The 23986-nt window shown below is 42.5% G+C and overlaps 1 protein-coding gene across 1 annotated transcript; it reads right to left on the bottom strand.

Annotated features, from left to right (window-relative positions):
* Positions 1-470: 470 nt before the first annotated feature.
* yipf6 (Yip1 domain family, member 6) lies at positions 471-23450 on the bottom strand. The gene is made up of 7 exons (XM_068047463.1): positions 23355-23450; positions 16460-16588; positions 14437-14515; positions 13103-13145; positions 11857-11982; positions 8057-8232; positions 471-5200 (listed from the first exon to the last, which is right to left on the bottom strand). The coding sequence occupies exons 1-7, from the start codon at positions 23388-23390 to the stop codon at positions 5082-5084; spliced, it is 708 nt and encodes a 235-aa protein (XP_067903564.1). The 5' UTR covers positions 23391-23450; the 3' UTR covers positions 471-5081.
* Between the last annotated feature and the right edge of the window lie 536 nt (positions 23451-23986).

Below are 23986 nucleotides of genomic sequence, written 5' to 3'. Positions count from 1 at the left end.
AAGCTGTTCTTTCTGCAAGAACCTACATAATATGTGTCAAAAGGTTATTCACTCATGGGTAGTACCACAGCTGAGTCTGATCCTTCCTTCACCTCACAACCACATATCTACATTTCACAGCAAGGAACACTGGATAGGGAGCAGAATTTCTCATTGATTTTTCCTCCCTATATAGCCCAGGGGCACTGAGGCCAACTATCGCACCCCAACTCAGATCAGCTTAACTGAGCACAGATTGAGAATTAATCCTGGGACCTTCCCTATGTGTATCATTCAATATCATATCAGCCAGTGTATTGTGCAACCGAGCCACTAGGATAGGGTGGGTGAGCGGACTTAAGAATTTTGTAATGTATAGCAATCGAGCTGCTTTATCACTTCTGTCTGTATTAATGCAGTTGGAAAGCTGTGTGCTTTCCCTAACACACTGATGCAAAACCACAAAAAAAACACACCAAGACGCAACCATGTTAAGAGCATACATTTACAGCAAAAGCAGAAAAAAGGGAGACAGAAAAATAAGTCCATCCTGGAGTAATAAATCTATAAACACACAATATGCAAGTATTTACAATAAAAATTTCACATTAAGGCTTCAGAAATTCAAAAATACTCCCTGCAGTTACCAGAAACACCATTCCCAACTGGCCCATAGCTTATACATTCTTCTATTGATTCCAGAAAGTAAAGACAACACCCCAACCCTAGAAAATAAAGAAATATTATTTAATACGTACAGGAATTGAAACTGATCCTTCCCTCTGCCACAAACAGTGCCTCTCACCCGCTTTATTGGTCATGTCCTCAGTCTGGCATTTGCCAGTGGTCACCAAGTATATTAGTGCCAATATGCTGTAAGGACTGTGTGGAGGAATGGAGCTTCATATTTAATCCAAGTTGTTTAAGGACTATTTGTGTGATACTTGTAAATAATCACCTTAAAACTACCCTCATTACCAATAACAGACATTTATCGACCAGCACATCCACTTCAGTCTTATATTGTTATTCAGTTGTCTCTACTCATAATCCAATGTTTTGAGACATAAAATCTACCTAGCTCTTTACAGTTCAGTGGCCACAGTATAAAAAATTCACACACCCATTACACTTTATTGAACTACAAGCAAAACCAGTTCCTATCTAGTGTTAAAGTGAGATTATCACAGGTTAATGAGGTCAGATACAGGAAGTACCCATTACTGAAATGCTGTAATACAAGCCTGACTCTCCTCCTCCAAACTGGTTTTGCCCAGCTATATACCTCTTGGTTAAAGGCAGGACATTTGCTACTTGCCAAGGTTGTTTTATGACCAGGCCATGAAGAAAGACACAACAATAGCCTGGAATCAATTATTTCCCAGGGACACTGCTCTATGCTTCCCATTGCACTATGGCTATGAGTAGGAAATCTTCAAACACAAAGAAGCGGTGAAGGGAGGGGTTATCCCACCCCTCCACAGCAAAGTACATAACTGTATCATTAACTTTTAGTGTCAGTTCTGAGTCCTTTACATCACCGTGGTCATTTTGGTACTGGAATGTCAAGGGGCAGATAGGTTAGGAGAGTGGCCACAACTTTGGGAGATGGAGTTCATGTGAGAAAGTGTGAGGTTATCCATTTGGGACACAAGATAGACAAATTGGAACTTTTTTAAAAATAGTAAAAGACTAGGAGCTCTGGACAAGCAGATGGAGTTGGGTGTCCAAGTACACATCATTAAACCCTCAAGCACAGGCACAAAAAGTAATCAAAAAGGCTAATGGCCTTTGTCTCAAGGGGGCTGGAATACAAATAAAATGAGGAAGTGATGCTTCAATTGTACAGAATCTTAGTCAGGTCCCATCTGGAGTACTGCATTTAATTTTGGGCACCACACCTCAGGAAATATATATTGGCCTTGGAAGGGGTGCAGCACAGATTCACCAGCATTATACGAGGGCTTAAAGGATTACTTTATGAAGACAGCTTGAATAAGCTTGGTTTGTATTTTCTGTATTTGAGACAGTTAAGGAGTAATCTAATGGAGGTGTTTATGATAGAGATTCAAGAGAGTAGATATGGAAAAACTACTTCCACTGGTGGGGGAATCCAAAACAAGCAGTATAACCTTAAAATTAGAACCAGGCCATTTAGGAGTCAAATCAGGGCACACTTTTTGATACAAAGGATAGTGCAAATCCAGAGCTCTCTCCCTAAAGTGCTCTTGAAATTTTCAAGATGGAGTTCAACAGATTTTTGTTAGGTAAGGGTGTCAAGAAATTTGGAACACAGTCGAGTACAGATTGGTCATGATCTAACTCAATGGTAGAGTAGGTTCGAGGGGCTGAATACCCCATTCCAGTTTCTAAGTTCCTATGCAAACAGGGTAGTTCAATTAATTTATCTTTGTATCTGTGAACATTTTCCATAGAATGAATTTCATTCTTATGGAAGAAGGATAAACTAAACACATGGCCAAGACAACAGCCATCCACCAAAGTGAGGAGACCTTTGTCCCATGTGAAGCTATCCTCTTAGAATCAGAAAATTACAGCACAGGTGGTGGTCATCTGGCACATCGTGCCTGTGCTGGCTCTTTGAAAGAAAGCAGTTGTGCTTACTCCCATATCATTGTGGGGTTTTTGTCCATAACTCTCTACGTTCCTCATCCTTAAGTAGCTAACTCCCTTTTAAAATTATCCATGGAATCAGCTTCAACCACTTTTCATGTAGGGTATTTCAGATCCCAACAACTTGAATGAAAAAAAAAATTCTCATCGCTCTTCTCCATTTTTTGCCAACGATTTTAAATCCATGACCGCCGGTTATTGATCCACTTGCCGATGGGAATAGTTTTTCCTCTATCTAATCCATCAAAACCTCTGGTCATCTTGGAAACCTCTATCAGGTCACCTCTTAATGTTCTTTGTTTCCAGAACAGTCCTAACTTTTCCAACTATTCTTCATAACTGTAGTCCCTCAGCCCTGGTAAACCTCCTCTGTATCCTAAAGCCTTTACATCTTTCCTGAAGTGCGGTGGCCAGAATTGTCCACAAAATTCCAACGGAGACCTAACCCATGATTTACAAAGTTCTAGCACAATCTCTTTGCTTTTATATTCTATTCATCTTTTAAAATACAAGTAACCCATATAATGTTTAAACCACCTTATCAACTAGCGCACCACCTTAAAGGATGTGAATATGAGCACCTAGGTGGTGATCTACAGTTTTCAAAATGGTGCCATTTATTATACTTCTATATTAGTCCTTGAGGCTCTCTGTTCCTGGTGACATGCATAAGTCACACCTTTCTATAGAGTAGCTGTAATAAAGCCCAAAGTTGCCAGCTCTGTTATTGGTTTCACAGGTTCCCTCTTCAAAATCAGTGCTTACAATGCACAAACGCAACTGACATAATTAACAAGTATGTGTACACACAAAGATATAGTATATGTTTTGGAATATAGGTGCGTATACACTAGGTCATAAAGCAATGTGATAGATGCATGCAAATTTTATGCTCATCGTCTTTGTTAATACAGGAAGTGAAACATTTTCCAATTCCAGTGTTGAATCTCCTCAAGGTTAGTCTATTCCAACACTGCAAAAGAGCCATGTATCAGTATGATCATTTTTTCCATTCCTGGAACCTCTGAGAAGGAGGCTGCCAACTTCAAACATAAATCAGTTCTGTGCTTTAGATTCATGGCCATGTCACCCCAAACTCATTTCACATTGGATCCTTACAGCAACCAAATAAAAGGCTTTTAGATAATCAGTCTAAGATGGATTTAAACCTAGGAAAGGTTCAGCCCTCCACCATGACTTCAAAACTGTAGTCAAAGGTGTTTATTTTGTAGATTTAGGAAAAACAATGACATTACAAACTTGCCAACCAAATGGTACTGTTGGACCAGTGGAGCCTGAGTGGCTCCAGCAATATAACACTGGGTCTCTCAAGTTATCAACTGAGGGAAGAGCAGTAGGTTGTCCTAAGTTTTAATCACAGCCTTGACTGACATACTAATCTAACCTATGCCCATTGAGCAAGACCCTTTACAAATCTTTGAAAGGTAACAATCGTTGACTGTTAAATTATGTCAGAAATGATATTGCCCAACAGCTATGAGGCAAGGACATACATTTTTCAGATTTCCATTTCATCAGTATTGGCTAGCACCTCCATTCCAATTATCAGTGCCCAGGGTAAGTTCAGCCATAACACTATTTCAATCCTGGCTCCCACCCCTCTCAGAACAGTAGCACCATGTAAACAAAGCACCTCACTCCTAATTTACTCATCTCTGGAAGGTACCACATCTTCAGAGGGTAAATAGGCAATAGGAGTTCGCCAATACATTGTCCACATCACCATTCAAATATGTGCTCGGGCATTGAAAATCAGCACGCTAACCAACCAGTCAAGCTCAATTCAGTCCTCACCTGACATTCACACAGCACAGTGGATCATAGAGGTCACTGGATGGTGATCAAAACCAAACAACCTGGCTGATTTTCCCTATCCAGTCCATTGCAGTAAGGCCAATTGAATCATCAACGGCTGTCCCAGCTGAGAGCAGCTAACTCAGACCATATGGAAACTAGGAACTTAATGATCTATAAAATGTAGTACTACATTGAGCAGTACACTGGGGGAGATTTCCAAATTAACAGTTGTTATGGAAAATTCAGTACAACCTTTCTAAATATGCCCCTTAATTGACACAATAAATTCAATGTTTTGGTATCAAATAGTTAGATTTTGATCACAGCTTAAAAGAATAATCTAATGCACGCAACAAAAGAATTGAAATAAAATAATTTTTCTCTAAGTGTCTGTCTCTATGTTACAAACGCAACTCCACAGATTCAATTAATATTTTTCCCCAAAGTCTGCAAGACCTCAATTATAAACCTCTTTTACAGGATGCAAGAATCACTGTACATTCAATAATATACAAACTAAATATCAATGTTTCTTGATCTTTTCCTTTGCGGCATAATGGGATGCCTCTTCAAGCAAACAGTCTCCAAAAACCACGAGAATTATTTTGAATCACTCATGTTTTATCGTCCTCGCTTTGTCTAAATGACCCTCATGCGCTTGCATTGGAGATGATCATCCAACTGATCACAAAGTAGAAGAGGAATATCGGGTAAACGGCAAGAGCCTTGCGATGCGGTGGCTGGCTGTCGGCTAGAAATGCTGTTGAGGCTAGGAGAGAAAAAAGGGAAAAAAACATGATAATGTACATGTTAAGGAAACAGGATTTTCTCCAATTGTTTTGTTGGTCCTCGACCCTCAACCTCATCCCCATGAGATATTCTAGCTGAGAAAAATAAGCATCTGTTCCCAGGCCTCTGCCAATGCAGCTGTGAAGCTGGCCACTGGTAGTTACCTCAGGCTGTCTCTGTCCAGGCATAGAAGTACTTAGCTTCTGGTTTTACAGCCCATGTTTCTCTACAACCTTATGATGTTTTTCTTCCTTTAATCCATTTTTGGATTTTCATTCTCCTTATTTCATTTTCCTCCCCTAATTTTCAGTCCGATTTTCTCCCCTGACTGATCTTTCAATGGGTGGTGGAACTCATGCTGGAAGAGTGCGCACAAGCACAGCCGCCCTTCTTTTCTCTACTAGATTGGCACTCTTCACGTGTAACCATATATATTGAGTGTGGCCACTGGACCATGAAGGATATCACAGCAGAGTCAGATCCAGTTGTCACCCTATGTTACTGGATAGTGATTAGGAGGAGTCGCTGAAGCCAATTTTAGCACTTCTACAACCACCCCAGCTAACTTAGATAGAATGGAGATCGATTCTGGCACTTCCCTGGTCTTAGGGTTCAGTACCACATTGGAGAAAATCCTAATCAGTTTTTAAATTAAAACTTTTTTTTCTTCCTTTTCATAAAGAAATTCCTCAGATGCAGCAATAACTGGACCAGAATAATAGTGATAGGAGATAAGCAGATTTCATTTTTAGGCTCAATGCAGCTCCAAGATGACACATCTGGCAATGGAAGTTCAGAACCTAGAAACTTGGTTAACCCTCCTTGGTGAACTTGATAATCTGATATCAACTAGGCCAGTCCACAGAATCTGCTTTGGCTATAATCGGATAAGCAAAAGAGGTGAAGTGAGGGCATTCCCATCAAGCTGGATAGTAGAGGAAAAATGTAAATGAATATGGCGCGATGGAGTGTGTCAAAGACTACCGGGAGGTCAAGGATGGATAATACACCATAATCCCAGAACACTACTGTGACTTTGATTGGGGCTGTTTTTGGACTGCTAAGCTGTGCAACTTTGGCTGATTAAAGTACAGAACTACTCCTGTGCATACTTGGCTCTCCAAACCTGTATTTAAGCTCTTTCTACAATAAAAGCAAGATACTGCAGATGCTGGAAATCTGAAATGAAAACAAAAAATGCTGGAACCACTCAGCAGGTCTGGCAGCATCTGTGGAAAGAGAAGCATAGTTAACGTTTCGGGTCAGTGACCCTTCTTCGGAACTAACAAATGTTAAAAATGTCACAGGTTATAAGCAAGTGAGGTGGGGGTGGGGCAAGAGATAACAAAGGAGAAGGTGTAGATTGGACAAGGCCACATAGCTGACCAAAAGGTCATGGAGCAAAGGCAAACAATATGTTAATGGTGTGTTGAAAGACAAAGCATTAGTACAAAAAAGGTGTTAACGGACTGAATATTGAACAGCAGCAAGTGCAAACATGAAAAAAAAGTGGTAAGCAAACTGAACAAACTCAGATGAAATGAAATAAATGCAAGAAAAGGTTGTAAAAAATGTAAAAAAAAAGCTCTTTCTACTTGGGTTGGGTAAGCAGGATTTGGCGGGGGGGGGGGGGGGGTGGGTGGGGCAGGGTGGTGAAGTCAGGGTGCACAATGGACAAACTGAAATCTGACAAGTGAGTACAAATTCGCAGCAGCTTGAATTGGAAACTCATAAATGTCGATGGGTTTCCAAGCATGTCGACAATGGCTGACCAGAAAAATATTGCAGTACTGTCTTCAGCCATATGGTGGCACTAAACACAATACATCCTACACAGCACAGAGTGCTAAAATCAGGTACAAGAACATTAGACACGTCAAAATAAAACCGATCAAAGCAAATCACACACTATAGCAATTCATTGAAAGCGGGTACAAGACAAAACCAGGATTGAACTTTACATAAGCTCTATGGAATGTACACTGAGTAATAGCCATATTTCTTTTAGTAGAATTAGGTTTCTTTTTCTTTCACTTCTCACTACTGGTTAATTACACAGCTTAAGCATCGGAAGCAGCAAGGTTCCCAGCCTGTTCCCAGAATACTGGGAATAACATTACCAGGCTGCCAGAAAGCACAGGATTCTGGGGAGCCCAGCTAATTTTTTAAGAGGTGGCCTGGTCCCTGCTGCATTTTAGTACCAGAAATAACTTTAATTTTAGCATGTCATGAGTTTGTCTTATTTTATTTAAATAGTCTTTAGAAGAAACACAGTTTTAGTATATTTTAAATTGCAAATTAAACTTTTAGTCCAAATAGTGTTAAAAGTGTAGTGTTTGCTTTCCATATTTTTAAATCTAATCTTTTCTGGAATGTTTTGATAATTCATCTAGAGGATTTCCTAATTGTTGTTTCCCTGCTCACTCACTTCACTAAACTGAAGCACAAATGGCACTAAGACTTTCTTCATCAATTTTAATTTCCAACATCTGTTCAAAAAGTTGTGGACTACCAATCAGTGTTTTAAATCCTAGTTTTAATGGCAAGAAAATTGGTTCTATTGCAATAATTTTAGTCAAGAACAGTTTTCTCTCATTTTACTCATCACTTTTTTACGGTAACGTAACTGAGCTGGGAACCCTGAAAAATAAAAGGGTTGTGGTAAAGAGAAGGAAACCAAATCTGGTACCATTACCCTGTGATGCAGTTTGTCCGACTTCCAACTCATTACACCACCCACAAATGGGTGGCTCTAGTAGTGTTGAGTGCACCTGCTAATTTACTGTATGGTTTTAATCACTGTTCAGTTATTTAAAGAAAGCAGTCAATTGCTTACCGAATGTTGACCAGCCAAATGCAGCCAGCACAATAATAAAGCGAATTATAACCACTGCCATCGGGATTTCCGATGTGCTGGAGTGTGGAGCCAGCCGGATGAGTGAGCAGATTATCATGGCTACAGTGAGTGGCAGTATGCAATAACCCAGCACACACAGGCTTTGAAAGAAGGAGCTAGGAAGCAAAGAGAAATACGTAAATAAGTCAGTACAGTTACTCTTTTCTGTGCCTTCTTCACATTTTTGCTCTATTTATCCCCCCTCTCCACATCAGCCACTGCCTGGCACCATCCTTAAACCAGAAGAATAGATTTTACTAGTGACAATGTTACTCGTTTTACTTCCTGCCATTCAAGACTATAACATAAATCCAAAAATAATCTCATCATGATAGTAAGGTTCCCCCCAAATCATTTGGTTAAGCTCATTTTCCAATGTGTTGTTGAGCCATACAGAACAGCAAGATCCCAGGTTTAACTCCCCATTCTGTGCCAAGTTAGGTGTTATCTGTCAGGATAGCATAAATGATGCAACAATCAGCATACCAGAGTTAGAATGAGGAGAGGGGAAAAAAAGTCAAGATTCCTACTCTTTATAAATAAAATCCAAGACACTTCACTGGAGACAGGGGTGCCAGAATTTCTTTTTAAAAATAGCTATAAGGGATATCGTCTTAGTGGGAGAGTTAAGAGCAGTGACGAACAGCTTGTTTGAAAAGATTCTTTTTGCTAAGATTTAGAAGGTGGAGAGAAGTAGAGGAACAGAAAAGTTTAGGGAGAAAGATCCATCAAGAGCAGCTAAAGCCTCTGCCACCAATGGTGGGCAATGTGAGAGTGGGATGTGTAGATGGTGCATGATGTAGTATCTGCTTTCAGCCACACTGTGGCACTGTAGACAATGTATCCTGCTGTTTCTAAGAACATAAAGTACGTCAATATAAACAAATGTGGAACAAATCAAGTAAAATAGAATTTGCATTAATATGGATTACTTTTATAGTGCACTCATTCTCGTTATGTAGGCAAATACAGCAGCCAATTTTCACACAAAGTCCCACAAGTAGTAAACAAATCAAGTGACCACATAACTTGTTTTCAGTTATGCTTGTTAGAGGAGAAATGTTACACAGGACACAGCGAAGTCCCATTACTTCCTATAGTACCAATGATCTTTTATGTCCGTCTCAGCTGACGGCACCTTTGGTATTGTACTCAAACAGCCTAGACTATGTGCTTAGATTTACCGGGGTTGGGGGGTGGTTCAAACACACAACCTGCTGACTCAGAGGTGAGTTAGTGGCTATACAGCCAGGCTAATACAAGTATCACAGTAACTCCATGAAACGATGTACAAGACAAAGTATAATTGTGCATACAGGCTATATTAGCACAGGTTTTATCAGCCGACACCAAAAGACAACTGTATTTCCTTTAATAGAGACAAGGTCCCTCTTCTCTGCTCCCTCTACTAGGAGCTCCCCCCCCACCCCACATTCCCCCACCCTCAGATTATCCAAATCAAGCATCAGGGACAGTTGCAAGCCTGCTGCCAGGATACTTCCAATCCCGTACTCAGCTGGTGCAGAACAGCAGTGTGACCACCCTGAAAAGTTAGTTAATCTCAACCAGAGTAGCATTAACGACACTAGCATCAGCACCTCTGGCTTAGAGAGGGGGAGAAAAAGAAATACACATTTATATTGTGCCTTTAACGTAGAAAACATCCGGAGGTGCTTTTTGGGCGGGTGGTGTGTGGGGGGTGGGGGAGGTGGGGGAGGTGGAGGGAATAAAAATAAGTGAAGACAGATGTAGAAAACAGAAATAAAAACAAGAAATGCTGGAATCACTCAGCAGGTCTGGCAGCATCTGTGGAAAGAGAAGCAGAGTTAACGTTTCGGGTCAGTGACCTTTTATCGGAACTGACAAATATTAGAAAAGTCACAGGTTATAAGCAAGTGAGGTGGGGGTGGGGCAAGAGATAACAAAGGAGGTCTAGATTGGACCAGGCCACATAGCTGACCAAAAGGTCACGGAGCAAAGGCAAAACAATATGTTAATGGTGTGTTGAAAGACAAAGCATTAGTACAGATTAGGTGTAAATACACTGAATATTGAACAGCAGCAAGTGCAAACCTGAAAAAAAACAGTGGGTAAGCAAACTGAACAAAGATGAAATGAAATAAATGCAAAAACAAAAGATTGTAAAAAATGTAAAAAAGAATGTTAAAAAAAAGGAAGAAAAAATAACTAAAAATGAAAGTAAAATGGGAGGCTATCATGCTCTGAAATTATTGAACTCAATGTTCAGTGCGGCAGGCTGTAGTGTGCCTAATCGGTAGATGAGATGCTGTTCCTCGAGCTTGCGTTGATGTTCACTGGAACACTGCAGCAATCCCAGGACAGAGACGTGAGCATGAGAGCAGGGGGGAGTGTTGAAATGGCAAGCAACCGGAAGCTCAGGGTCCTGCTTGCGGACTGAGCGGAGATGTTCCGCAAAGCGGTCACCCGGTCTGCGCTTAGTCTCCCCAATGTAAAGGAGACCACACTGTGAGCAGCGAATACAGTATACTACATTGAAAGAAGTACAAGTAAACAGAGATTGAGGGATGACATTTCAGCTGACGCATCTGAAGATTGTCATGAAAAGTAGGGCAAGGGGGTGGGGTGAAACAGGCAGGTGTGAGGAGGGTGGTGCCACAATACCAGGAAGCAAGGGTGTGGACTGCAATATAAGGCTTGAGGAAGTTGCAGAAATGAGAGCGTGAAGCCATTAAGGAATTTGAAGGCAAGGACTAGGTTTAAAATTCATCATGTTGGGCAACAGAGAGCAAACGCAGGCAAGCTCATCAAGATATGGCTTTTGGATAAATTGCGGTTTGTAGAGGATGAAGGATGAGAGATCGGCAAGGATGACAACAGTGGAGTAATAGAATCTATATGTGACAAAACAGTGGATAAAAATTTTGGTGGCAATGGAGCTATAGTGGATGGGGATGAGTTAAGTAGAAATCTTTTCTTGATAGCATGGACCCCTATCTCAATCAATTTATTTTCCAGTTTTTAACTGCTTTTCTGAACCATATACCAACTGCAGCCAAGACAACTGGTAGGCAAACTCCTTCAAGGCCTGCGCCAACACAGTGGTAAAATGTATAACCCAGAAGCACAAGAGCGGCCACTTTCAATGTTGTACCTTCCCTCTGGTCAAGCACATGCCTCTGCAAGGCACAACCCACAACAACAGAACTGCTACAGAAGTTAGTGGTGTGAAGATCATTGGTTTAATCCCACATCATTGCTTGTTAGTACTGTAACCCATTGCTAAACCATGTCAAGAAACTTATGCACATTGTCCTGTTAAAACTGCAAGACATCAGAATCAAAGTCATTAACCGCAGACTTTGAAAAGTTTACTATCTACAGCAAGAAATATTAGTCCAAATAACCATTGTGCTTAATATTTTCCCCAACCCAGCATGAAAACAGAGATTGAACTTTATCATGTAGTATGCTGCTGTTGCCCAGCTGGCTCGGTAGGTAAAAGTACTGTTTGGTACTGCGTTGTATAAAGCAGGGAAGACAAAGATTCAATCAATGATCTGCACTGAATTAGCTGAAGTTAACAGTAGGGATGGTACTGTTCCACCCTCAGTGCCCTTGTGCTATATAAGGGGGGATAAAACAAACAAAATCAGCTCCACTTCCGAGGCTCACACCAAACAATTACTTGCATGAGGTACTGGAAAGCTGCTAGTGCAGCACCTTCTGGGGAGGATGAGAGAAACCTGAAAAAAACTCACATCGTGCCACCAAGCAGTTTGGAGTTCAACGTAATAACGACTGCACCAAACCAGACGATAACAAACACCTCAGCAAACTCAGGGCCTCCTTCATGTTTATTGTCAACAGAGCTCCCCTGTAACATCCTGCGTGAAAGAGAACAAGTCTCAATACACCCTTCAAGTCACATCTATAGCAACAAAAGATTTTTAACAAACCATGGATATATCTTAAAGCTGATGAAGGAAGGAGGCCATCATGAGCAGCCAACTGCCCCAAAGACTCACAGGCATTGCAAATAACCAACTGGCCGATAATGACATACAAGATCTGATATCCGAGCTGAGTTAGCTCAGCATCATTGGAAATCAGAAGCAGGGAGGAGAATCTCCTCACTGGACAGAGTGTACGGGCTGGAGATATCTACAACATGTGTGAAAGTAGATCGCCAAATGTGAGACAGAAACAAACATTGAGAGCAAGTGGACACACAGAGCGAGTGTGCAAGATACATAAAAGAACGGCATAGACAAGTGTGCAGGGTGGCGCTGACACTCCGAGATAGATAGAGGGAGCGCACATGCATGTGGGAGTTGCAGGCAGACGGATCCTTTGTTAGCATCTACATAATGGAGGGCTTGAGGAGGAACATTTTGAAAATATATTTCATTTGACTCCCCAGTGTTTCAGGAGCAAATTTACCACGTGGCGTGACACTGAGCAATGAAGGATTGGTCTTCTATTTCACCCTCCTGCTGTATCAAGTTAGCTGATCTCAGCAAGGACAATTTCTATTAGCCACTCTTCCCCTATGGCGAGGGGAGTTAAAATTATCAGGTGGAATCATGCTCCTCAGATCAAAAGTGTTCTTGCTGGAAAGTGCATGCGAGAAAATTATGAGCAAGGATAGGTTTAATCTGGGCTGTGACGTACCCACAGTGAAACAGCCTCCTAGCAGTCAATGTCAAGGCTCACACGAGGAATGGCCAGCAGAGTGAGGTACCAGCAGACTAACAGTTCCCATGGAACTGTACTCCTTCAAAAGGGAGAACAGAAAAGTGGGTGGTGCAGGGGAGTTTGAAAAATACATTTTACTCAATCGCAGGTGGATATTTATCTTTCTTAGTACCTATCCAACACTTTTTAAAATGTAAAGTCATCGCCGCTGAAAGCCTTACACAGACACTGATGAATTAGAAAACCTCTAACCACTCAGTAGCAAATTAAAATAAATCATCTGAAGCCTTACACCAGGTTATTACTTACATTGCTAATAAAACACAGAGTATTAGAGGGCCCCATAGATCCCCTGTAATGAACAACAGAAGAATTATTCACATAATCATTAGAAAACTGGACATAGAGTTTCTGTATAATCAACAATTTACCTGATAAATCTGCAGAAATCAACTCAGTTATTAAGGACATCACCCAATTAGCTCTGCAAAGGTTCCAGATTCCATGCCTAGACTGTGTTGAGTCAATAGAGAGGGTTTGAAACCCAGCCACCACCTCAATATTTTCAAACAAAGCTTGAGCATATCCACATGTGCTTCACTTCTGATTTTAACACTTCCAATGCTAAATTAGGTTTCTTACCTAACCTGGCTGACTGGCTTGCAGCTGTTAACAGTAGCATACTGGTTATGACAATGGAGGTTAAAACAAAGCATGCTGTCCATCTGCTGTCAGATCACAATCTCAAAAACACCTGCACTCTCCTCTTATCCATCTCCCATCAACTAGCTTACTCCCTGTAGTCACCAATCAGCCAGTGAGACCAGATAGATTCAAATGGTAGACAACCAAACAGCTTTCCAAATATTAATGAATAAGTTTCACACCTTTGCATATATCACCGTCATAGCAATGTACACCACTACCAATCATAGAATTGCATAGTATATACAGCGCAGGAACAGCCATTCGGCCCAACTGACCCATGCTGGTGATTATGCTTCACGAGTCTGGGTGACTATTGTACCCAGGTCTCTGGAAATGCTGTTTTGGAGACAGCTGCTAAAATGTTCAAGAACAGCCTGCATGGTCTCAGTTTCACTACTTCCCCCAAACTCTCTCCTCGCTGCCCACCCCCACAGAAAAGCACCCCATTGTCACAAAGTAATCTTCTGCTCCAGTACATCACAATTGGGTACTAATTCCATGAGATATTGCAGAGAGGAATATGTATTTTATCTCTATCAGCAACAAGCTGTCTGTACCAGACAGCCACCTTCATGACATTTTAAAAATTTTTAACTCCTCCCCTCCCAAAAGCAGTAATTTTGTTGGCACTGGCCACCTTCCAGTACCTTGCCCAATGTTGCTCTTAACTGAAATCCATACAGGCATTTTCCAGCAGGAAACCCTATTGAATCTATCCCCACTTCCCCTCCCCACTAGCTCAAAGTAACCAAGACCAACTGCAATCTCCTACCACTATCTTGGCTCAGATCATCTTAATCAGCTCAAAGTAGGAATCAAACCTCATCTGTGTGACTGGACACTGCATTTACCCTCAGAGCCACTAGAAGAGGTCCCCTCCCTGCAAGGTATTTTCTAACTAACATGTTCTTGAGATTATATTCAATTGTACTCACAGTCTCTAAGGAGGCTGCTGCTCTTTTTAGGGTACATAACATGAACAAACTTCTTCCCAACTGCTTTCAGATCTCGCATCTGAAACACAAAGCAAATGAAGAGAAGAATACATAGTTATCAAGGAATGCTTGGAATCACACTAATACATTTAGATCAGACATAGCATTAAGAAAGAAATGTTTTAAACATAAAAGGGAATTTTTAAAAGTCTGGAAATTTAAAACCCAAGCATGAAGTGCTAGAATCGCACTGCATGAAAGGTGGGCAGAAATTGGACTGAGATGCTGAGGGATCTACAATGCACTTCCAGAATTGCATACTATAATTATGAAGAGTCAGATTTATACTGAAACCTTGCAACACTTTTGTACAAGACATTTTCTTAAGACTCAAAGACTTTCACTTATGTAGTGCTTTTCACAAGGTCACAATGTCCTAAAGCCATTTACAGCCACTGAAGTATTTTTGAAATGTTGTAATGCAGGAAAAGAGTGTCAAATTAACAGTCTATCTTACATCTGTAAGATCTTGGAAATTCCAGTTCCCACAAAGGTAATTCCTTTATAAGAAAGGCAGGTAACAACCACCAAGCAATTGATCCTGCTCTGATTTTCCCTCCCAATCTCCTGAAGGTGTTGAATGACCCCTTGCCAATATGGTTCTATAATTTAACTCACTCAAACGAGTTGAACAACTCCATTTCTCCAGATGGATTCCAAAGCTATTTCCATACTATCTAACTGTCTTTCCCATAGCAAGTTTTGAATGAGTATTAACTTCCAACAGCAGCAAACAGAAGCCATACTATTTCGGTCTTTGCACCCAGAATGAATCCATCAACCTCCCAAGTTGTTCACTCATACTGAGTCCGGTGGTACATAACCTTATTTCTGTTCAACTCTTAATGAAATAGCAATGCTATTAACTATACACTTCATTAATTTAATAAAATTACACTAGTTTTAGACCAGTAATTGTTCTTGCTATTATATCTGAACGTTTCAGCTGGATGTCAGCCTGTAAACCATTCCCATTTTTTCATTATTCTAGATAAATAAACCACCTAAATACCTCAGTGCTGTGGCAGATTTCAATAGTTTGTGAACTGCCACCTATTCATCAGGTCCAAAGGCTAAGCCATTAAAATGAGATCTGCAGTAAAGAGAAATCCTGTACTCTGCACCTATATCACAGTTAACAAAAATCATTATTTTAGCTAATTAATTTTTTGTTTGGTTGGGGGGGGGGGGGGGCGCGGTGGGGGAGGAGGGCGGTTGGAGTTTAAAAATTGATGAAATATTCCAGAGCCAAAGTAAGCACCTTTACACTTCAGATCATCCATTTTTAGAAAAAGATTATTTGTGAAAGGCTCAAGAAATGAAAGGGTAGCTGGGAGACCCTGCATGTTGGAGGTGCCAACTTCTGCTGCATGGCAAGACAGAATCTGCAATCATCCACAGACAGTATTTGCTGACTTCAGGCAATGCTACAATGAGAAGGTACAGGGAGGAAAGCTGGCAATTTTGTACTGGAAAATTAAAGATAAATCACCTATAATAACTCTGTGTACACCTAAGGGACAATTACAGAACAGTACAGGCAGATCTTCCGAGACACCCAAGCTGAGGGCTTATGGTAGATGGACCTTGTACAAAAAGCTCCCCTTCAATTACTCAGCTAACAAGATCAAAATGAAATTGAGCTAGGCAGATCTGGAACATGCCAGTTTCAGCTATTCATCTATGCTGAATTAGCTGATTTCAATGGGATAGCAATTGCAACTCTACAACTGGCCTTAGCATCCCTGGAATAGAATGGAAAAAAAACAAATCAGCCTGGCTTCCTGTGCCTGATTGTTTCCCAGTGATTCCTGCAGGAAAGTGTGTTTTGATGTTCTCCACAGTTACAGCCAGCTCAAACTTGGTTGGATAAGATACTAGAGAGCACTCAGCGAAACAGTACCCTAGCACGAGTTACAATCCTCAGCAAAGAGTAGATTAGGGGATGTTCAACAATACTTACAATTGTCTCCTTGACAGGCTCATCCAGTGTGGAGTAATCATCCTCCTGTGACTGGGAACTGACTGGAACCGTGATTTGTCCCTCCACGAGGACATCGTTTGATATTGACACATCAGCCAAATCTGAAAACTACAAAGCCAAGACAGATTAGGTCATCTGTATATCATTTATTTTCACCTTAGTTTTTCAGCTATCTCTGCTCTGCCCACCCACACCCCGCCCCCCCCCCCCCCCCCCCCCGGTCCCCCCGCCCACCAATCCCACACCCTCACCCCCAAACAATCCCCATGCCAACCTAGGAACTATTAGGCTATCTGCTCCCAGTCCTCCATTAATACTCTCTGAACAACTATTCCAAGAAAAACACAACCCAATTTTCACTCCCCTGCTCTTGCCACATAACACAAATTGAGGCTTCAATATTCAGTACTCTACATCTTTTTTTGCACTTTTCAGTTTTTGTTGACTTACTAGTAATATAGTTAGATTTAAAAGTTTAATCTGCCGTGAAAGTTTTATTTTCCTTTGGATAAATTACACTTGTTTCAGACGTTGGAAGAGCAGGACCAAAGCAGGGTTCCGCACACAGAAAGATATGAAAAACAATGCTCTAGAAGCAAGTAGACAAGAACATAGAAATGGAGGACATGGCAGGTAGCTTTGTAACTGCAGTTCCAATTCCTCAACTGAGGAAAGTGCTGACCTGAGGCCAGCCGGAAAATACCCTGTTTGAGAGATACGTTTATTTGCATCCAAGATCTGATAGAAGTGTTTCCTCAAAAAAGGTATCAGAGGAGCTCGAGGACAATTAAGTAATCGCTCCTTTATTATCACTCCCAAATACGGCACACAGACTTCCACCCTATAGCTCTCACCCTCCAATCCCGATAATGCTACTGTTGCTGAGATGTGGATTTACCCCAATCCTGATGCATTCACATATCAGTGTAAAAGCTATAAATATATCAACACAAACACACTGTTTATTTGGTTGCATCAAGTAAGTGAACATCACAGACAAGCTTGTTTCTGATGTCATCATCTAATACTTACATGTGAGAACTTTCCAGCAAGGATCACTGGAAAGCAATCGAGAAGGAGGCTTTGCTGATTTTACATCCCCCAAAGAGAGGGCATGAAAGAATATTGGCAAGTAAAAATCAAAGGAACCCAAAGATGTTTTATCAATACATTGAGTAAAAGGATAACTAAGGAAAGAGTAGGGCCCATAAAAGACCAAAAAGATAACCTATGTGTGGAGGCAGACGATGTGGGCATGGTTCTTTATGAATACTTGGGTCTGAGTTCGCAAAAGAGAGGGACGATGCAGACACTGTAGTTAAGGAGGAGGAGTGTGAAGTATTGGATGTGATAAACATAGGCAGAGAGGAAGTATTAAAGGGGATTAGTATCCCTGAAAGTGGATAAACCACCACGGCCGGATGAAACGTACCCCAGGCTGTTAAAAGAAGCCAGGGAGGAAATAACGCAAGGTCTGACCATTTTCCAATCCTCACTAGATACAGGTGTGCCAGAGGATTGGCGGTCTACTAATGTTGTACCTTTGTTTAAAAAGGGAGTGAGGGATAGACCAAATAATTACAGGCCAGTCAGTCTAACCTCACTAGTGAGCAAATTATTGGAATCAATTCTGAGAGATAGGATAAACTGTCAATTAGGATAGTCAGCATGGATTTGTTAAGGGAAATTCATGTCTAACTGATAGAGTCATTTACATCACAGAACAAGGCCATTGGGCCCATTGAGTCCATGCCAGCTCTCCACAGAGCTATGCTGTCAGTCCCACTCCCTGGCTCAATCCCTCATAGCCCTGCAAGTCTATTTCTCTCAGGTGGCCAACCAACTTGCTCGAAGTCAGTGATGTCCTGGAGCTCAGATGATTGACCTCCAACAACCACAAACATCTTCCTTTGTGCTAGGTATGACTCCAGCCAGTGGAGGGTTTTCCCCGATTCCCATTGACCTCAGTTTTGCTAACGCTCCTTGATGCCATACTTGGTCAAACGCTGCCTTGATGTCAAGGGCAGTCACTCTCACCTCCCCTCGAGTTCAGCTCTTTTGTCCATGTTTGAACCAAGGCTGTAATGAGGTCAGGAGCTGAGTGGCCCTGGCGGAACCCAAACTGAGCATCACTGAGCAGGTTATTGCTAAGCAAGTGCCGCTTGATGGTGCTGTTGATGACACCTTCCATCACTTTACTGATGATTGAGAGTAGGCTGATGGGGCGGTAATTGGCCGGGTTGGATTTGTCCTGCTTTTTGTGTACAGAACATACCTGGGCAATTTTCCACATTGCAGGGTAGATGCCAGTGTTGTAGCTGTACTGGAACAGCTTGGCTAGGGGCGCAGCAAGTTCTGGAGCACAGGTCTTCAGTACTATTGCCAGAATATTGTCAGGGCCCATAGCTTTTGCAGTATCCAGTGCCTTCATATCACGCGGAATGAATCGAATCGGCTGAAGTCTGGCATCTGTGATGCTGGGGACTTCAGGAGGAGGCCAAGATGGATGATCAACTCGGCACTTCTGGCTGAAGATTGTTGCAAATGCTTCAACCTTATCTTTCACACTGATGTGCTGGGCTCCCCCATCATTGAGGATGGGGATATTTGTGGAGCCACCTCCTCCAGTTAGTTGTTTAATTGTCGACCACCATTCACGGCTGGATGTGGCAGGACTGCAGAGCTTAGATCTGATCCACTGGTTATGGGACTGCTTAGCTCTGTCTATCGCATGCTGCTTCCGCAGTTTGGCATGCAGATAGTCCTGTTTTGTAGCTTCACCAGGTTGACACCTCATTTTGAGGTATGCCTGGTGCTGCTCCTGGCATGCCCTCCTGCACTCTTCATTGAACCAGGGTTGGTTGCCTGGCTTGTTGGTAATGGTCGAGTGGGGGATATGCCAGGCCATAAGGTTACAGATTGTGGTCGAGTACAATTCTGCTGCTGCTGATGGCCCACAGCACCTCATGGATGCCCAGTTTTGCATTGCTTTTGTGGTTTCTAAAACCCTACCCACCAGTGATGTTAAACTAGGTGGCCTGTAGGACTGTCTTTCCACGCTCTTTTGAATAAAGGTGCGTCAAGAAAACATGCTATGCTGAATGAGGATTTTTAATCCATTGGTTGGAAACCAACATTAAACTTTTAAAAAAACTGGTAGCTAAGATGGCCACCACAATTTGCACTGAAAACCTCACATTCCAGGACATTGAAGTGGAGATGTTTGTCTAAAAATCTCCCATCCAGGACAATGGTTTTAACAGTTGAGGCAATTATCTAGGCTCACTCTCAGTAGCAGGACATTCAAAGCTATGTAGGAGCATTCACTAGAGGAGGTGTACCTCCAGGGGTTAAAATTGAAACAATACAACCGGAGACAGATTTGGAATTCTTAGACTTTGGACCTCATTAAAGAAACAAAAAAGTATGAGAATCATGTGACAGTCTCCCCAGTCTGTGTGAACTTAAGAGTTTTTTTGTTACACGCAGCAGACAAGCTTTGAGAGCTAACCAGTGCAAGACCCCAGTATGGAATCCTTTCCTTTATTAGTTGAGGCATAGACTACAAGAATAGGGAGGTTATGCTACAACTATATAAAACATTGTTAAGCCACAACTTGAGTACTGTGTGCAATTCTGATCACCTCACTGCAGAAAGGACGTCATTGGACTAAAAGAAAGTACAGAAGAGATTTACAAGAAAGCTGCAATTTTCCAGTCCTGGCAACAATGAGGAAAAATTGGATAGGCTGGGGTTGTCCTCCTTGGAACAGAGAAAGCTGAGGGGAGATTTGACTGAGATGTACAGATTTTGAAGGACCTGGATATTGTGGATGGAAAGGGCCTATTTACCTTAGCAGAGGGATCAGAGATTTAAAGTGATTGGTAGAAGGATTACAGGAGAGATGAGGGTGGTGGGAGTCTGGAACTCACTGCCTGAAAGGGTGGTAAAGGCAAAAACCCTCATTGCATTTAAGTGCCGGGATGTGCCGTAACCTGCAGGACTATGGACCAAAGGCTGGAAAGTGGAATTAGGCAGGTGGCTCTTTTTTCATTCAGCCAGCACAGACACAATAGGCCAAGTGGCCTCTTTCTGTGTCGTAAACTTTCTATGATTCTATACTTTCCTGACCCAGGGTACTGAGGCCAACTGTAGTGTATTAACCAAGGCTTCAGCTGACCTCGGCTAACAGACCTGGAACTTGCTGGTGTGAGTAGCTCAGACAGGGATGGGCAACAAATGTGGGCCTTGCCAGTGCCACCCACATGCCACGAAATAATAAAAAAACCTACAAACTTTATCTCAGCTACCAGGACATCAGTGCCATCTTTAAAACCCATTTTCCACATTATTTCTGTAATTATAGCATCTTTGGACCCAGGAACATCTTGCATTCACATTTATAGGAATGCAAGTTCAGCTCCTCAAAACCCCCAACATATTATAGTGTGTGCATCCAAAGAGCAGCTGCCACATATTGATCTGCAATAGATTAGAGAGAGAGAGAGGAAGGTAGATGAAAGGAAGGCATTGGCATATTTCATGTCATTGTTAAAGCGCAATTAAAATAGGTTGCAGCCAATATCCAGTTTTCTTTTTAGAGACTTGCCAAGATAAAAAAAAAACAAACACTGCTTGGCACATAAAGCGAGAAGAATGCTGGAAGAAAATAAATGCCTATTTGAAGTGTCCCAATGACTCACTGAGTTGATCCAAATAACACCGAAGGCATACAGATGAGGATGTGTTGAGTTTATAGTGTTCATCTCAGCTGGGGCTGCAGCAGAGGCACTGCAATTTGCATGAGTACACCTGGACTTTTGAATAGGAACAATAGGCAGCAAATCCGCCCCTTGAACCTGTTCCACCAATGCCTTCCTTTCTTTCAGTTAGATCATTGCTGATCTGTGTCTTAATTCCATCTATTTGCCTTGGTTCTAAAACTTTTAATATCCATACCTAACAAAAAAAATCAAATGCAATAATTTTCAATTGGCCTAACTTCAGCAGCTTTTTGAGAGGTCTAGATTTCCACTACAGTACTGAAGTATTTTTTAGATTTTTTTTTAGATTTAGAGATACAGCACTGAAACAAGCCCACTGAGTCTGTGCCGACCATTAACCACCCATTATACTAATCCTACACTAATCCCATATTCCTACCACATCCTCACCTGTCTCTATATTTCCCTACCACCTACCTATACTAGGGGCAATTTACAATGGCCAATTTACCTATCAACCTGTAAGTCTTTTGGCTGTGGGAGGAAACCGGAGCACCCGGAGGAAACCCACGCAGACACAGGGAGAACTTGCAAACTTCACACAGACAGTACCCAGAATTTCCTGACAACACTCCAGCTCTAATTTAAAGGTTATGCCCCTTATTCTGGACTCGACCAACAGACTCCTCTGATACTGAAGCAGTCAGTGTAGAAATGCAGCAAGACTTGGATAATATCCAGGCTTGGGCTCATAAGTGGCACACAAGTGCCAGGCAATGACCATCTCCAACAAGAGAGAATCTAACCATCTCCTCTTGGCATTCAATGGCATTAAGATCGCTGAATCTCCCACTATCAACATCCTAGGGGTTACCATTGACCAGAAATTGCACTGGAGTAGCCATATAAATACCGTGGCTACAACAGCAGGTCAGAGACTAGGAATCCTGCGGCAAGTAACTCACCTCCTGACTCCCCAAAGCCTGTCCATCACCTACAAGGCACAAGTCAGGAGTGTAATGGAATACTCTCCACTTTCCAGGATGGGTGCAGCTCCAACATTCAAGAAGCTCGACACCATCCAGGACAAAGCAGCCCACTTGATAGTTACCCCATCCACCAACTTCAACATTCACTCCCTCCAACACTGATGTACAGTGGCAGCAGTGTGTACCATCTACAAGATGCACTGCAGCAACGCACCAAGGCTCCTTAGACAGCACCTTCCAAACCTGCGACCTCTACCAACTAGAAGGCCAAGGGCAGCAAATGCATGGGAACACCACCACCTGAAAGTTCCCATCCAAGTCACACACCATCTTGACTTGGAACTAATTGCCATTCTTTCAAGGTCACTTAAGTCAAACTCCTGGAACTCCCTTCCTAGCATAACTGTGGGTCTACCTACCTCACATGGACTGCAAAGGTTCAAGAAGGCAGCTCACCACCACCTTCTCAAGGGCTATAAGGGATAAGGCAATAAATGCTGGCCTAGCCAAAAACACCCACATCCCATGAAAGAATAAAAGAAAATTGTTGTTCTCTAGCCTATCAAATCATTTAATCATCTAAACTACCTCAATCACATCACCCCTGCATCTTCAATATTCTAGGGGATAAAAGGCCAACATATGCAATAAAAAGAGAAAATGCTGGGAACACTCAGGTCAGGCATCAGTGGAGAGAAACAAAGTTAATGTCTGAGGTTTTCATCAGACCTAGTCTAAGCAATTTAACACTTTTAGTATCAGTCTCCGGCAGATTTTAGAGTCACATTTCCATCTGGGAGCTAACATAACACTCTTGAAATCCAACAGTGGGTCAGATTCTGCAGCAACTGATTGCCTGCAGTTGAGGGAAGTCAGTCAGGATCCCTGCTCGCTATCCAATGACTCGTGCTGGGAAATGTGGTGAGGATAATTCAGGTCCAGCTCTGCAGTTGCTCACTGTCTAGGCGAACACATGATGGTGATAGCAGAGAGACAGCCGATGCCAGGGAACCTGTAACCCAGCAACAGGCAGCACCTTCCGGGTGTGGGCACCGACCAGGGAAGGAGTAACCAGAGTACTCCGCTGCCAACTCTATCAGTCCAAGCTCACTTCAATCCTGTGGCTATTCCTTTAAAGGTTGATATTGACACTGACTCACCAGCGGCTGCTCAGATTCACTCTCCACCTCGGCCATCTTCAACACCGCTGACGTGGAGATAAACTTCCACTATCACCCCCGCGACACATGACAACCATTCTGGCGCACACAATATACGTCACAGAAGGAGGCGGGCTTTCAGTCTCACTGAAGCTCAGATTCTCTGCGCTTTTGATCCATTCATTAACCTTTAAAATGCAGTGTCTGTGTGCAGTGGAGCCAGAAATCTGCCCCGCCCACACACCCCCTCCCAAACCCTGCTCTCCCCTCACCCCCTCCCAAACCCTGCTGTCCCCTCACCCCCCCCATCCCAAACACTGCTGTCTCCTCACCCCCCCATCCCAAACACTGCTCACCCCCCCTCCCAAACACTGCTGTCTCCTCACCCCCCCATCCCAAACACTGCTGTCTCCTCACCCCCCCCTCCCAAACACTGCTCACCCCCCCTCCCAAACACTGCTGTCCCCTCACCCCCATCCCAAACACTGCTGTCTCCTCACCCCCCATCCCAAACACTGCTGTCTCCTCACCCCCCCCCTCCCAAACACTGCTCACCCCCCCTCCCAAACACTGCTGTCCCCTCACCCCCATCCCAAACACTGCTGTCTCCTCACCCCCCCATCCCAAACACT

This window comes from Heterodontus francisci, chromosome 15 (genome assembly GCF_036365525.1).
Source record: "Heterodontus francisci isolate sHetFra1 chromosome 15, sHetFra1.hap1, whole genome shotgun sequence".
Taxonomy (NCBI): Eukaryota; Metazoa; Chordata; class Chondrichthyes; order Heterodontiformes; family Heterodontidae; genus Heterodontus; species Heterodontus francisci.
This window is presented reverse-complemented; position numbering and strand designations above follow the sequence as displayed.